Source organism: Ammospiza caudacuta, chromosome 18 (genome assembly GCF_027887145.1).
Source record: "Ammospiza caudacuta isolate bAmmCau1 chromosome 18, bAmmCau1.pri, whole genome shotgun sequence".
In the NCBI taxonomy this organism is placed as follows: domain Eukaryota; kingdom Metazoa; phylum Chordata; class Aves; order Passeriformes; family Passerellidae; genus Ammospiza; species Ammospiza caudacuta.
In genome coordinates, this window is record NC_080610.1 from 4591164 (window position 1) to 4608232 (window position 17069).

Here is a 17069-nt window from a genome sequence, read left to right on the forward strand (position 1 = left end):
GCCTCTTGCTAATCCACTTGCCCTGATCATAAACAATTCTTACACCAAAGGGCTGGGAAAGGAACCCCCATTCAGCACATGGCCAAAAATATTCAATATGTCCTTCATAATGTTCAATGGTTAAGCAGATTTTGCTTTATCCCTTAGGTGATTTATTTTTTCCTCCTCTCTGGTTTGTTGGATTGACGTTTTTTGGGCTTTGGGGTTTTTTTCATTTTATTATTAAATAAAATTACACATTTTTTCCTTTCTTCCTCCATGCAGTAGGGTCTAAAATGTGCCTTTGCATATTGCATTGCAAGATCAGTTCTGACTAACGCCAATGAGTAAAAAAAAAAACTACAATAAAATTAATTTTCTATAGCAACAAATCAAAGCTATTTGAAATATTCCTTCAAGTAAAAACTGCAAACAAAAGGTTTACATACTCCTACATAGAAACACTTAGATGACAGTAATTTGAATATAAAACCTCATGGAAACAAGGATTAAGAACCGCATTTATTAATTGAAAATGTGACATTTTCATACATTGCTGGAAAGATATATTTTTAATGTATCTGTATGGCTGCAAACAAGAATTCTGTCTGGCACCCTCACTCCTGGAACACAGTCCTGCTCCTGCATTCACTGATTTGAAAAAAACCACAAAAGCCATGTAAAACATACCATTCATTTTGTGTTTAAGCTTATGTCTAACCCTTATGTCTTACCCTGAACTCTGTAACAATTAAAGAATCCTGTATTATCTTCTTGGAAAGGCATTTCAATATTCCTAAAAATATCAAAGTTTCTAAAATTAAAACTGCAGCTGCATTGTACAAACAGCCTCAATATGGATTCAACAAAAGCAAGAAGGAAATCTGGCACATACAGACTCTTATGAAGTGCTACACAAAAAAAAAAAACCAAAAAAACCCAACCCTTTAGAAAACATCAGACCTCAGGAATACCAAATTGAGAGGAAATATTCAGCCTGGAGTCATATGGGGATTATCTTGAGAAACATCTACACACAAAAAGCCCCTAAAGCAGGCATAAATCAGAGAACTACACCCAACACATGATAGCCATTCATTCTCACAGGAAGAGCACATTGTGAACAGTGTTTTGAGAGACAAAACAAAGTTAACAGAACAGGGGAATATTGGGAAATAGATAAATCAACACTCAATTCCATTCAATTTTTCATCTGGCTGCTGAAGGTTCAATGCTTAATTAGTTTATTTTATTATTCACATGCCATACAATGCCAACCATCATTTTTGTTGCATTTTGGGGGGTTAAAAAACCTTTAACTCCAGAGGTTGGGTTTTTTAATAACTGGGACAGCTGCAAGATATGTCTCTGAAATTATCTTATCTTGATTTTACAAGTGATCTTAGTTTATGCACACACTAAAACTTGTCAGAATGGTACCAAGTTATCAGCATGCAATTGTGGTTCTGCTGGAAATTCAAAAAAGCATCTTTGTTACTCACCACATGTGATGAAGCACAAGTACAAAGAACTTAAACATGAGATAGACTATGATTCTATTAAGATATTTTGATAATAAAAAGTATCTAACATGATAATGCTTTGGATACTAAATTTTTTAAAAAACTATCAATAGCAATGCTAAAACCAAAAATTAAATGAACTTGAATCAGTACCTTGAACAGGAATTTCTGCATAGCTTGGTCTTTTGTCTGTCAGTGTAGCAAGGGGTTTTGAAGCTGAGATTGGCCCACTTATGGAATGCCTCTGAAATGGAAAAATACTTCTGTCAGACATAACTAGAAGGTAAAAAAAAAAACAAATATGGATTTGCAGAATTAGCTTTTTTAATTCAGATATGACATTATTACTAATTTTAAAGAACTACAACAATAAAGGAATCTTTGAAATTTTTTCCTTCTTTACTTAAAAAACCTTTACTTTTGCCAATCTGACTATGCCTTGAACCTGTAACATTTACTTTAAGCTGAGTCCTGTTCCTCAGACCAATGTTAAAAATTAAGGTTGTGAATGCTCCTGCAGTTGGTGTATTAATTTTCACCTTCATTTCTATTTTGTTTGAACAAACCTGTTCTGGTTAAATGTGATGTGTTTATTTAAACCCACAGAACCCCCTATACAAAGCCAAGGTTTCAGTGCATGATCTGTGTTATTAACATAAGCCTTCACAGCTTTGTGCCTCTTCTTGGAAATCTGGGAGAATGGTGCAGTGGGTACAGTGACCCAAAGCACTCTTTGATAAGAAAAACACTACTGAAAAAATGGGGTTTATTCAGAATGTCAAGAGCTTTTGTTCCCACATATTTAACTGAGATGCTCTGGGAACAAATGGAGAAATCCATTTTATTATTTGTCAAAGATGTAATAATACACAACATTTTTTTGCCTTCTCAAGTCACTTCAATTTTTGTTCTCCTCTAAAGAGCTATGAATTGAGCATTTAGTTTTCAAGTTTTATATAAATATTTAGCAATATATGGCTTTTAGCAAGCACAAGATCACAGCTGTGTTCAGGCTTGTACTCACAATTCAGTAAGCACTGAAAAGGACTAAAATAAGCATTTTAGTCTCACACAGTGAATTGTACAAAGCAATAATTACCCTCAGAGTTACTGAAACAGATTCAGTTGCTGAAGACTCATGGAGGATCGCCCACAATTCTTTCAAATTAATCATTTCAAAGAGCCTATTGCAAATTACAGTTCATTCTTTATTCACCCTGTCCTTTCTATTAGATTCCAATATTTAATCATAATCAGTCCACTAATGTGTTTATCCTGAAAACTCTTTCACGTCTCCATCTGGCCCAAGGTTAAATGAGTCTTATCTTCACAAAATACTAAAGGTCAGATGTTTCTCACACCAAATTATGCAAGCAAGACAGACAAATGCAGAATTGTGATTAAAATGAGTTAACAGTATATACTTTACAGCATCACATAGTACAGACAGGATTACAGGGCTACTTATTCATCACTTAGAGTCAAACTGGAGTTTTGCTTTTGTGCTAGAAACCAAATGGAGAGAACAACTGCCAAAATACAGCATGAAGAATTTCATCACTTCATACATCCAATGTCCTGCACACACACACACAAAGATTGTACCTTTAAATGTGCACGTGTGTGACTGTGAGCCTTGCACAGAAATGCCCACAACAGCTTCCCCTCAGAGCTGCCATTTCATATTGCATCACCTACTTAAAAAAACTTCGAACATTTCCTTACTAAAGGATATGAACTGTACCAAAGTGAACCATTTCAATGCATTCCCCACCCCAGGAAACAGCTGAAATATGAGGCTAAAATAAAAATATTTCATTTTGGTTAGCTTTGGGACTGGCACTACAGAGACAGGGGAGTGCAGAGCTTCAGCCAAGACACAGAGGTATGTACAGAGCTGGATAACCATATACATTTATCCCTTAAAACCAAACATCCTTTATGGAAATTGTCAGAAAGTGGCTGTATCACTCAGCTGACAACTTGCTGTACATTGCTCTTGTCTCTTTGCAATAAAACAAAGTGGTTGTCTCTGTTCCTGTTGGCACAGCAGACAGGGCTCCCTTGCACTGTTTAGTTCCTAATTCCAAATCTCACAGCTACCAGCACTAACACAGGGACTGATGCACTGCAAACCAGAGGAACATGGACCAAGTGATGTTTATCTATCTTCACCTGTCTTTATCCATGTAGCAGTATACAGGTGTCTGGGAGATGCTTTAAATTTGAAACAGAACTATGGCAGGATGAACTAATCACTTCAAATATTTGGCTTCTGACTTCTCATCCTTGTGTCTGTTGTCAGCTATGGAAGGAAACACAACCATCACCACTATCCAGGTACCTCCTCCTGATCACTTTGCACTTCATGCCAGTGCACCTGCATGTGGCCATTGCAGAACAAACAGCTCTTCACATATTGACCAGTTCAGATATAGGAAGGCTTTGACACTAAACTGGTTGGACCCTGGAAGTTCATATGCTCAAATCAAAGCAGGGCATTCAATGGTAACCTGTAAATCTGAATCCATGTGTGTTTCAGGGCATTCAATGGTAACCTGTAAATCTGAATCCATGTGTGTTTCAGGGCATTCAATGGTAACCTGTAAATCTGAAACCATGTGTGTTTCAGGGCATTCAATGGTAACCTGTAAATCTGAACCACATCTGCTTCAGAGAGTCCTCCAGCTACAAAACAGAAAATGGAAGTACCCAGGGGAAGCAGCAGACATGCTCCCTTGTCCTCATATTCCTCCCTAGGCATGTGCTTTGGTCACTCCCAGTGGCATTCCAGACCAGCTAAGCTCTGGGCTAACCCAGCAGGGCTGTTTTCACATTCTGAAGAGCATTCTCTTCATACCTCCCTTCCTAAATTGCTTTACAGTGCTGCTAAGAGCCATAGTAAAACACAGCTATGTTCCACTGCAGGCTTGGACCTGAAGCCACAAAGGGTTTTGTTTGTTTGTTTTGAGTTGCAAAATATATTCAAGAATCTATCTCATTATATATACACACAGCTGTAAAGAAAAACAAACCAAGCAAACAAAAACTCTTCAAGACTGAGGAAATTCATTTCACAGTCCAAAGACAAAGCACATAGTTGATGCCTCTGTACTTGGATAATGTTTTTTACAACCAATCCATCTTGTGGAAGTATCAACACTGTGCCAGTTTCTCAGCAGGTGCCCATGTAAATATTTCCACTGGGACAGCATTTAAGAGGAACTGAAATTAATGATAATAAACACTGCAACACCCATTCAAAGATCCACCTTTCCTCAAAGACCTTAAACCATAGATGACTTCTATAAGTTGAGAGCCAATAGTTCAGCTCACATAGTGATTACTTATTAAAACCTTGCTTTTCAATTGTAAGAGAACAAACAAAAAATGTTTAAAAAAAATTACATAGAATGCAACAGTAGAAAATGAGGCAGCAATTGACAATAAAGAAAGCTCAACCCCCTTCTCTCTTGAGCAGAAAATATTCACATAACTGAGGTCATGAAACCCAACTGCCTTCTGGATAATTACAAGCACTTGAAGAAACCACCTATCTTCAGAAAGACAATAGAAGCTGTTTTTATTTACACACCCTTCCCTTTGTTTTTCAGGCAATGTTTCCCACTAATGAGCATCCAGCTGTTAATGACTTGGGTCTGTACCAGAAGTTGAATTCAAAATTCAAGTAATTCTGGCACATCAAGAACATCAAACAAGAGCTGTAAACCTGAGCAGCTTTGCAGTATTCTAAGAGATTACTTTGGTTCATGGTTAATTTACAGGTAAATAAACTGAGATAAGCCTTAGGCTTCACCAAAAAGTCTTCTGTCTGCCAAAGGTCTGGTTCAGCCCTTTGGAACACAAGATTAAGTCTTCCTCCTTCTCCAAGAGTGCAGAAATAAACAGAAATATAAAGCCAGATCAATAGGAACAAAGCATCTGTCAGCAAACTCATCACATTTAACTAATTTAGAGAACTGCTGTCAAGAGTGACTGAACCACAAGAAGAAGCAGAAGCTCTCCCAAGAAACCATTTAATTCTTTCTCTTTGCTTTAAGGCTATCTATTTGTTTCATGAAATTCACTCTTAAGTGAATAAAAGCTACACTAGTCTGAGAACAGGAGAACAGTCAGTCTGTTCCAGGTATTGTTCCTTGAGGACTAAAAGCTGATATGGCCACAGAGTCCTCAATTCAGGCAGAGAGAACGTATTACCAAATCATTACACTGACCTACAGTGAAAATCAAGTTTTGGAACTCTGGGATAGCAATATCTTGATGGCAACAGGAGAATTATGGATATTAAAGGAGTAAAACAACATGCATTCTTTGACTTTTCTTTATGAACCTGGTCCCATCTGCTTGGTCCTTAAACTTGTTGGCTTCTGCCAAAATCTCACTTCACACAGCAAGTGAGGTAATAAAGCCAGCAAAGATCTACAAAGCTGAACATCAGAGTCCTGCCAATGCCATCTCAGTGCACCCAGGCTGCTGCAGAGCTGAGCAAAAGCACAAAGCTTCAGAGGGGACAGCACAAAACACACAGCACCATCACCCACTGGCCAAACTCTGCCAGTGCAAAATGAACAAAGAGCAGAAATCTGCAATTATTTCCATCCTACCTGTAAGGCCTGCATTGAAAGATACATTTACACTGATGATTGCTGACAGATTCTGCACAGTCCTCAGTCCACTGCCAAAGGGATCACTGCTGTTTCCCTGCCAGGCACAGGACTAAGAACTGACAAACTGAACTCTAAAACTAAGGAATGCAAATAAAGTCTTCCTCTCACGCTTTTTAACAGCACAGGAATAGCAATGGTTGCAAATATTTAACAAGAACTTCCAAGTTCCCAACGTGGTTCTCAGTGAAACACTTGTTAGACTGAACAGTTTGGTAATTACTTAAGGCAACATTTTATCTTTATTTCCCCAGCAAGTCAGCCAATATTTGTATGTCACCACCTGTAGTTTCACACAATCTTCTTCACAGAGAAGGATTAAGTGCAGTCATGAAACACCCACCTGCATGGGGGATACAGCAGCAGCTGGGGGAGTTTTCATGGGGCTTGGGCTCAGGGGAGTGCGAGGAATTGTGGCAGCAGCAGGGCTTGGAACTAGGAGGAACATGGAAAAGAAGCCATGGTGAGCACAACACTGTTCTGCAGTGCAACACGAGACTGCTAAAGCCAACCCTCACCTTGTACTTCACATTACCAGTTCTACCAGATCACACTCTCAGAATTTCAATTAGCAATTGACTGAAAAGTCATTTGAAAGTATGCCTACACATTTACTCCCCTGCAATTACCTTCATTTGCTGTCTTTCTATCATCCTTGGTAAAAGCCTGAGCTGGCTGGGGGTGGACAAGGCTAAGGTGCAGGATACTATTACCTTGGCAGATATAAATCATGGCATTACTAGCTCTCTGATCTTCAGACAATTAAAGAGATAGCAGCAGTTCCTGCCTCTGCTGGTAATACAAGAAAGATAAACTCTATCACCTGCTTCTCCTTTCTAGCTTCTAATCAAAGTCCACGAGCACTAGATTATGATATACTTTAAATTTTGGGATTAAACAAGTAACATTTTTAGAAATGTATGAAAACAAAAAAATTCTAAATTGGTGAATCAGTGATCTGATGATTTAACAACATGATCAGACAGGAATGCTGAGGAAGAAGGCAGATATTAGCTTGAAATAAAAGATTCCAAAGAAGGGACAGGGAATTTGTCATTTAACTAAACTAACTTGGGCAAGAAAGCACCTTCCTCCAGTAATACATTAAAAAAAACTCTCTAAATTAACAGTAGAAAAGTAAAAAACTGTAAATACCTGTGAAGAAATCAAGCAAGCATGGAAACGGAAGCCTTTAGAGAATGATTAAATAACAGAGATGGTTTTGTATCTGAAACTTCCTGGTTCTAGGCAGTGGAAAGCAGCTTTGCTTTGCACAGTACTGGACTGGCTCTGCTAACTTAGTCTGCTTCAGACCAAGCATTTTTACATTAAACTTATGGTGACTTTGTTGGACATGAAAGTCAAATCCCAAAGACCCGGCAAGGGAAATACTTTAATCATCACAAGGTTTCATATGCAGCTAAAGGTGAAACCCAAGTGTTTCTCATTTCAGAATAATTACTTGGACTCCTTATTCTGATCACCTATGGAGAAGAGCACCACTTGCTGCCACAAACAGAATAATAGTAAAGTCCATTGCCTCAAGAGTGAGACTCCTTTCATTTTAGAAAATATCTCCTATATCTTTCAATAGGTGATATTGGCTGGATCTTACTTTTAACTGTCATCAGAGCTCTGAGTATAAGACATAAGTTATTAAAAGAAATAAACTCAGCTCTAGCTATTACATGGCTTTTAAAATGCTTAATTTGGAACATTAAGTTCACATTTTAATAATCAGGCTGAAATCAGCTGTGCTCCCAGCTATAATTATGTGTGTCATATGTGTTTATGTATTTCTAATATACAGGAGCACTGAATCAAAGCATCCAGCATATGAGTCACTGGCAATGCGACAGCAAAGAGAAAAATAAAGCCAAGACAAAAAAGGATGCTTGCACTGAAGTGCAGTGAACTGTCTGTGCTGCAGTCCAGTTTGGGTGGGTTTGGTTCAGCCAGGACAGGGTGAAGCAGGTTGCCTGTGAGCCAGGAGAGGAGCAGAGGCAGCCTGGGGCACTGCGGGACCCACCTTGGGAGGAGGCACTGTCGAAGGACTTGATGAGCGTTTTCACAGTGGGGGTGGGCTCCGAGGAGGTGGAGGATCGGCGGCTCAGGCCCATGCCTTGTCTCAGAGCTGCCAGATCCCTCTCTACAGCGTTCATGTAATTGTACACTCGGCCACGCTCTTCCTCCTGCCTGGAGTCAACGTGCTGCTCGTTTAGGGCATTCAAAACACATTTTAACATGCAAAGGCTTAAAAAAAATCGACACAAATTGAAGCTGAATGAAAATCTATGGTCCAAATGGGTCATTACATTAGCCTTTCTTTCCACTGTAATTCAGAAATGGGTTATCAACTCAAATTTTCACTGTAATTTCTTACTACTTGTCAGCAACAGAGCACAGCATCTGGTAAAAAAAAGTCTATCAAATCAATATTTGATATAAAGCTTAATTCCTACTCCTACTCACACACATGGATGGAAAAAAATGAGACTTAGGGATTTCATCATTCTAAATGAAAATAATCATCTCAGAGGGGAGAATTTTTTTCCACCTGAATAAATGGAATACAATTTAATACTAATGAGGTAAGAATATGTTCCTGGTGTACATTTTTAGGTAGCATTAGCTTTTCTCCAAGTTTCACAGCCTGTGAAAGGATCTCCTATCCTCCTAGATGCTGGGCTAAATGTAATGTGAATCTCACCAAATTCCCATCCATGCAGAAAAAAATTGTTTTATATATCCACATCACAAGCATCATTACTGTAAACCATATACAGATCTGACCCCTAGAGACAACGTAGTCAGGATTCAAATGGTGCTGTCCAAGATGTTCCTATTTGAGGACTTTATTACTTCTGAAAGACATATAACTCAGCTTCTAAATACCTGGAGCACTTAATTCAAGCCACAATTTGGACTATTTTTGTTTTTATATAGAAAGCACCTCTAATTATCAGTGGAAAGAAAACAGAATAAGTAACATGCAGAACTAGATGAAGGTTTCTTCTCAGGTAAAACCCAGCTGTGTTTTTAACCACACCAAAAGCCTTGACTGCTAATAAAGAAATATTAATGATGGTACAGGAAAGCTAACACTGCTTGTTTTTCACACTGCAGGAAGCCAAATAATTTTAAACTGTTAAACTGGAAAAATCCTCCACTCCAACTTGGTTTTGTAAAACCCTGGGTGGCTTAAGTATACAGTATAAAGAAACAAATATTGCTGTTGTAAAATGCTGAAAGCTGTAGGGGGATAGAAGATAATAAAGATAGTGTAGAAAGTAAGGAGTTGCAGCTGGGTCAATTATCAAAGATTAGGAAAAGACTTTAATAGGTCTGTAAGCAATGAGAAGAAGAGTGCTATAACAGAGTGAGGTGGCTGGGTGAGAAGGGAACTGGAGTCAGTTGGCTGCTTTGTGAAGAAGAAAGTGTCAGTGCTCTGAGGAGCTGCCCACGAGAAACACCAAGAAGGTGTAAAACTTTTGTGATAAGGAGACAACAGTGTGGAACCCCTGTGATACAATGATAACCGAAAGCAGCATAAAGCAGCGGAAATACAGATCCTCAGTGAGAAGATTTACAAACTTCTGGAGCCTCAATAAATAAGAAACTGGATTCCAAACTGCCCTTTCCCTGCAGAAGAGAGCACCTATCCCTGTTGTAATTTGCATACTTGCGAGACTTGATCTCCTCCAGCTCCTTGGTGAGTTTCTCGTTCTTCTCCTGCGCCTCGTGCAATCGGCGCTTCAGGTCCCCGATCTCCTCCTGCGCCTCGGACTTGATGTCGTTGGCAATGACCACTGCAGTCTGCAGGTCTGCCTGGAACTGGCGCCATTCTGCCGACTCCTCCTGCAAACACCAATGTGGAAGTTAAAAATAAAAGTTATCCTTATTATTCATAGTCTTCCTATGCTGTTAAAGGAAATTATTTACAGGAACGACACAGGCACTTGTTCGGTGTCAGGCACAACCTAACTCATAAGATAGATTGAAGAGGTTTTGCTGGAAATAACTAGACTTTGGAAGTCAGGAATTTCTTTTCTGGAGACAAAATGTTCAAAGTGGAGGAGAAAAATATTTAATATTACACTCCACATCAAAATACATAGGAGCATTTTCTCCTAAGCCCAACATCATATCTTTGTGACACTGAGAAATTTTTAACATTATTTAGTGTTTGTAGGTTAGTAAATATATTCCCGTGATGCCTGTCTTTCAGAAATAATTATTCTATTGGCATTGTATCTAATGATATTATCTTTTCACAATTTCATAAGCTGGTCTGAAGATATTCTAAGCTGACAATTTATTGACTTTTTTGGTTTTTACCTACCCGGAGTCTCCTGTGAAGATTCTTGATCTCTCTTTCCATGTCATGCTTTTGATCCTGAAGTTTTTTAACTGTATCTGGAAAAAAAGTTAAATTCCCTGTAAGACCTTAGTCAGGGATTTATTTACTTGAAAATGAATAACTGAAAAGACCTGCAAATGTTTTTGAAGACTTACTCAGACATGTTTATAACCAAAGACATCTGAAGAAACATAGTATGAGAGGGAATAATTTGCCAGAGGGTGTTAATAGGTACACACTCCTCTGTGACTGGTAAGGGCAGCAGCATAAGCAAACTCACTTCTTATACAAATCCCAAATCACAATACTAAAATGACAAAGCAATAGCAAAGAGCAAGTAAACAAGGTAGGCAATTTAACATGAAAGGATCCTAAAAACATGCATGTCTGGGGGTTTCCCCTCCTCAAACATCAGCTGCAGCCACAGGAAGCCTTTTGATTCACAGTTTAATTCCTGCCACCAAGCAGCTGACACAACACTCACAGCCCTGCCTTCCACCGGGATAAAACTGAGCCCGTGTCCCCAAGAATCTGACATTCTTGTCTATCAAGCTACTATTTGAGGTCAAAGCAAACTATATTTACAGCAAAAAAGCCAAACAGTCTGTGAGGTTGTGTTATGAGAGAGAGGGTCCCTAAATCTGTCAGCAGCCACCCAGCAGGGTGCCCAGCAGCAGAGTGTGGCGTCTGACAGACTGGCTACTGCAATTATTCTTCATTTGTGACTTTATTCAATACACAAGCACCATGTGATTGATTACTCCATTCTTAAAACCAAACAACTAATGAAGCAGCATAAATTTCTAATCAGTGTGTCACTTCACTGATCCTTGCATTCTAGGATGTTTTATTTCTGTAGCATTGTGTGACTGTAAAAACTGTTAAAATGATGGAGAAACTGACTAAATACATTTTTTTGTTCAGGTTCATTATCCCAACAAGTATTTTTCCTGTATATTAGCAATGCTGTTTCCACAACATGACTGAAGGTGCCTAATACATTTAGGCTGTTCAATACACAAAACCTTCCTCAACAGCCCCAGGTACAGGGACTTTTAAAGTCACAGTTAATTTCTTTACAAGAATTGTAAAAATGAAACCACAATAACCTTTCAAACTTGGAAAAGTTGGAACATAAAAAATAGACAGATACTTCTGTATTTATCGCCTCCTTGTAAAACTGCCCATTTTAAGCTGCACCCAGCTGATCTTTAAGCTTTGAAGATAAGCCTACACAGGGTGGGCCACTCAAATCTCATGCTACCATGATACTTAAGCAAAGCCCTCCAATTTTTAGCTTGTCTCTTGATACACAACTTGTTTGAGCTAAATTCAGAACTAGGAGGCCAGCTTTAGGCCAAATTATAAAACTTGCTCCCCCCACCTTTTCCTTTAAATACATTTTGGAACAAATCAAGTTGACGTTCATTTTAATTTTTAAAACACTTCAAAGAAAAATATGTTTTTAAAAACAAAATTTGCAGTACTACTAAAAGCAAGCTATCTAAAAATAACCACAAACCAGAAACCACAAATGCACCCAGTTAAAGCTTGTGTAGTGCCATTGTTCTGAGCTCCTGTGAGTTATGAAACGCACCATTAAATTTTAGTGTATTTATGCTTTGAAGTAAAACACAATGGTCTGGATATTCTGCAGGTACATAAATAATACAGAGCAGTTTAGAGCAGTTGTTGGAAACAGTGCTCTCCCTCCTCCCCAGTCAACCAAGGAGACTAAAAATACCCCCCACCAAACTGCAACTGAATTTGAAATGCAGTGAGAAATTCTGACTAATGAAAGCGATTTCACCTCTTCCACCAACAATAGCCTGAAAATTCAAGTAGTCAAAACAGGTAGAGGCTGCCATATGGCACCTTTCCTTTCTGCATCCCTGCAAACTCCACATTCTTCTCTAACACACACAAACCCTTTCCACCTCCACTGCCTGTATTTTCAGTATGGTAGGACAGGTACTTCCACCTTTATCCAGTCTCATTCTTCAATGATCACAGACAACAAAGAAGATTGAGATAAAAGAAAAAGTAACTACATGTTAGGGTAAATGAAGAACAAGGAGACTCTTCTGATGAATGAACAGGATAATTAAAAATGGCAAATCAGCAAGCTTGTGTTTGACTGGAGGATCCAATTACATCTACATTTCAGAAAATTATATTGATTTAAGCCACAGTTTGACAAGGCCTTGCCTCTGCCTAAGAGGCAGAAAAAAAAAAGATTATGGGACATGCAGATACAAATGGTAAAGAAAACCTTAACAGCTGGGGGTGGGAAGAAGAGTTTTGTAAGGCTACCAGAGAAAAGGTATCACAATGTTCTGTATCTCCAATTTTTACTAATTATAATATAACTGGCAGTTAGAATTTATCACGATGAAATAAAAATGAGTACTAACATTCAATTGTATAATTTCAATCGTTTCTGGGGAAAAATATTAACAATATTCATGTGCAGTAGTTTCAGGAAAAATGACATGACAACTCCTGGGAAGGGACACTAAATTAAGTAATTCTGACACAGGCAGTTCCACAATGGACACTCTCACAGTTTTTGTACTGGCTTCACAGGCATGCCTTACACTGGGACAGCATTTTGGTTCTTTAGCACAGAAATGGCTATCCCAACACAACCACAAATACACAGAGTAGTGTAAGAACTACAGTTTCCTTCTGTGAGGAACAGGCACTGGGCACAAATACCAAAGCTCAGGCAGTTTGTAGACCAATCTTGCTTTTGAGCTCAACATGTCAGACAATACATCTGTACAGCAAGAAAGGTGACTTTTTAAGGGTCTGCCATTAGTCACAAAACTAAAAATGTTAAAAAAGGCACAAAAAATGAACATCCTATTGACTTTTCCAGCACTTTGTTAGAAAAGGCCTAAATATGGTAAAGCAAACATTTCATTTCATAACTGCTGTCAAGATCCTTTTCAAATGAAATATAGCAGAATTAAAACTAACACTGTCAGCTCCATAAAAGAACTATTCATTGAACATTAAAAATATCCACCTTCTAGCTCACCTACACTTGTCCTAAAAATTTACTGACTTTTAGTTACAGACTAGGAGAACCTATGTGCACCTGTGCTAAGAGAACAAGCAATGATTATTTTTGTGCTTCAGAAGAAACCTTTGAGAAGTGGTAAGCTAACCTACAAATATACATTTTCTGCACATCAGGAGTCAAACTCTTCTGTAAAAAAATTCCCCAAAAACTCTTATTAACTGCTTGGGAAAATAACAGGTTTCTGTTTCCCACTTAGTTACTGCAGATGACTCATGTGACAGCTGGGCTACCTGACTGCTGCAAGTTTTTGGGAGTCAGGAGTGAAACCCAGAGGGAACACGCCATCTAGTGCAGTGTCAGCCTTCCCCACTGTCCTTCCTGCCTTCCCCACTGATGTTTCAGCTCAGCACAGCATGGAGGATATTAAACACTGAATATTTTAGTATTTCTAAGATTTTTTACATACAAGAGAATCATAGAATAGCCTCAGTTTGAATATCCTCTATCAGGATCATCGAGTCAATCACAATCCTGGCTCTGCACAGGTCACCCCAACAATCCCACCCTGTGCCTGAGAGCATTGTCCAAACCCTCCTTGAGCTCTGCCAGCCCTGGGGTCATCCTGGGGATCCTGTTCCAGTGCCCAACCACCCTCAGGGTGAAGAACTTTCTGCTATCCTACCCAAACCTCCCCCGATTTAGCTGCAGCCCTTTCCTCAAGTCCTGTCACCAGTCACAGAGCAGGGACTGAAGACCACAGTGAGGTGTCCCTGCAGTCTCCTCCAGGCTGAACAAACCAGGTGCCCTCAGCTGCTCCTCCCTAGGCTTCCCCTCCAGGCCCTTTAAGCACTGTGCTTAAAACTCCTCATCCCAGCAGTAAGAGCTCAGCTGCAGTGACTGCAGCTCTCAGCACATCTGGATGCATGGCAGGAGCATCCTGTGTGCTTTTCATCAATGCAACTTGCATCCTGCAGCACACATCAGAGAGATCCTTTTTTCTGCAGGCAGACATATTAACAGCTCCAATGTGACAGTTCAATACCCAGATTAATGTGAAAAATGTTCCATTGGAGGTTCCTTGTGGCTCTTCTTGGTGTTTGAAAAGCCCACAGTGAAGCATGCACTAAGTGCTTGGAGTGTTTCCCATTTCTACATTACTATTTGTGTTGATTAATCATTAAATGGAATGAACACTCACTCCTTCATCTATGAGGCACCTTTCTGCTAAGCGTTAAGTCTGTCTTTAGCAAAATTTTTAAGTTATAATTTTCCATTTTGTATTTAGAATTCTATCTTTTAAATGTTGCATGCACTACCGCTAAGTCCCAGATTTTTCATGAAATTTTCTGCTGTCAGTACTTAGAGACTTTCACGAAAAAACTCCTCTAAGAGGTTGAACTATGCACCCAAAATCAACAGAGTTTTCAAGTAGTCAGAAAAAAAGCACTTTTTAAAGTTTATAGAATTCCTCGTGTGCCATCCTCTCTTACTGCCACTAGATGCCACTCTCCTTCCAGCACAGAACTAAAACAACAGCTTGCTTCATCCTAAGGATCACGTCAGGACATTGGCTGGTCCACATGAATTTTCCAAGACCAATGAATAACAAAGATTTTTGCAATTTTTGTTGAGAATTTTTCCCCTGGCAGAGGTTTGCCTGCCTGAATTTTCACCAGTCGAAATTAAATATCTGACAGCTGGTTTGTACTCACAAAGCAGAAGCATCTAAAAATCAGAGCTGCCTTGTAATGAGGTATTGCTAGGCAGATTCCCAAATATCTACTTGACTACAGTGCTGCTCCCTGCATGAGTGTATTTCAGTCAATGGACAAAACAAAACAAGTAGAAAACTGTTCAAACTTTTTGAGTTTTTGCTCAAAAATGACCATCTTTTTGCACAGAAAGGGAAAAAAATTCAGAATAAAAACTTACAACTATTTTGTAAAGAGAAGGAGCGATTGCCTTTCAAGATAAAAAAGGATTGCTTAGGGAAACAACTCTCACAGCCATGTCTGAAGATACTGAGCTTGAATAAACAATTTAGTTTGCTTAAGACACCAACTTTTCTTGATAGCAGAGCAATTAAAAACCCTTTCTATGAATATTTCCCTTGTTGTTAGAAGGAATCATGCTTTGGTTTTTTTTGCTATCTTGTTTCATCTTTGAATGACATGGAAGACTAACAGATATTTAAATCCTCTAAGCAGCACTGTGCAAATGCAGCTTGCCAGGGTAGAGTTGCCCGTGTTCTTAATTAGATGGTGACTAATTGCAGAATTCCAGCCCGTGGTAGGAATGTCTGAGCAGGTCTCCAAGATCAGAGAGGGAATAAGGCACAGAGAGCTAGACAGGTACACAGTAAACATGTTTTCTACCACATGTTTTCTACTTTGAAGAACACCTTGAAAACAGTATTAGTAGATTTCCCATTTGTTCTCTATTCATAGGTTTTATTCCCACACCAAATACTAAGTGGGTCTGGAAAAGCTAAGCCAACTTGATTTTTTTCTTCCCCTAGTGTGTAAGGATTCTGCAAAACCCAGTCTGACTTGAATTCAGACGTACAAAAGACAAGTGAAAATATTTTCAATATTCCAGTGTTCTACTTGAGCTTTCCTTAAATTATCCTTTCTCTCAAGAGAAATGCATAATACTTACTCTCCAAATCAGATATGATGAGATTGTCATGAAGCTTCACAGCACGGTGCTGCTCCACTTCATCCTCCAGCTCAAAGATGGTTTCTTTCATGTCACTCCTCTCAGTCTCCTTTTCATCCAGCTCTGTCCGAACCTTTTCTAGAGTCACATTGAGATCCTCAATTTGTTTCTTGGCTTCTTCTTGGAACACTCTGTATTCATCTTCAACCTAAAGAAGAATAAATCTCAGTTGCATATTAAACATACTTTTTGTTTTGTAACTACCACACTTACAATCTATTTCTGCAAAGAGAAAAATACAGGAGAAATTTAGGCCTTTGCCTATACATTGTTCTAGTGCAACTCTTTTCTGGGCCAAAGTTAAACTTTTTTATATTCCCAGGCTGGATAAATGAGCATTCCCAGCTGCTCTCAGAGCAGTGCCCTGCATGCAAGTGAAGCAAGACCACCATTGTACCAAGGCTGAGGTTTCATGAGCAGCTGATCCAATTTTACATCCACCTGCCATGGAAAATGGACATGGTGGAAGGGAAATGTTAAAACTCTTTACTTTTCCTTTCTCTTGCCAAGAGAGAAAAAGCCTAGTCTCTTGTGCATCAGTTTTAGTGCTTGCTGGACCTGTGTGATGAGTGATGTCCTTAAGCAAGTGTGACATTTGTGTGTGAGGTGTTTTAGTGAGCTGAAGCAGTTCTCAGAGGAGTCTGGCAAACAATTAATTGGAAAAAAAACCAAAACAGGGAAGGGAAGAAGTGGTTGACTTCTCTCATTCGGGAGCAGGGGAAGAGGCTTTTTTATCCTGCCTCACAAAAATGTAACATAAGTAACAGGCTGGGATC

The 17069-nt window shown here is 39.0% G+C and overlaps 1 protein-coding gene across 1 annotated transcript in view; it reads right to left on the reverse strand.

The window, feature by feature from the left end:
- SPECC1L (sperm antigen with calponin homology and coiled-coil domains 1 like) overlaps positions 1-17069 on the reverse strand; it is a 62923-nt gene that overhangs the window by 22923 nt on the left and 22931 nt on the right. Inside the window, exons 5-10 of the mRNA XM_058816693.1 lie at positions 16234-16441; positions 10530-10603; positions 9870-10045; positions 8217-8383; positions 6531-6622; positions 1656-1746 (exon numbers count right to left, since the gene is read on the reverse strand). Of these exons, the coding sequence (XP_058672676.1) occupies positions 1656-1746; positions 6531-6622; positions 8217-8383; positions 9870-10045; positions 10530-10603; positions 16234-16441 (808 nt within the window). The remainder of the gene's footprint in view (positions 1-1655; positions 1747-6530; positions 6623-8216; positions 8384-9869; positions 10046-10529; positions 10604-16233; positions 16442-17069) is intronic.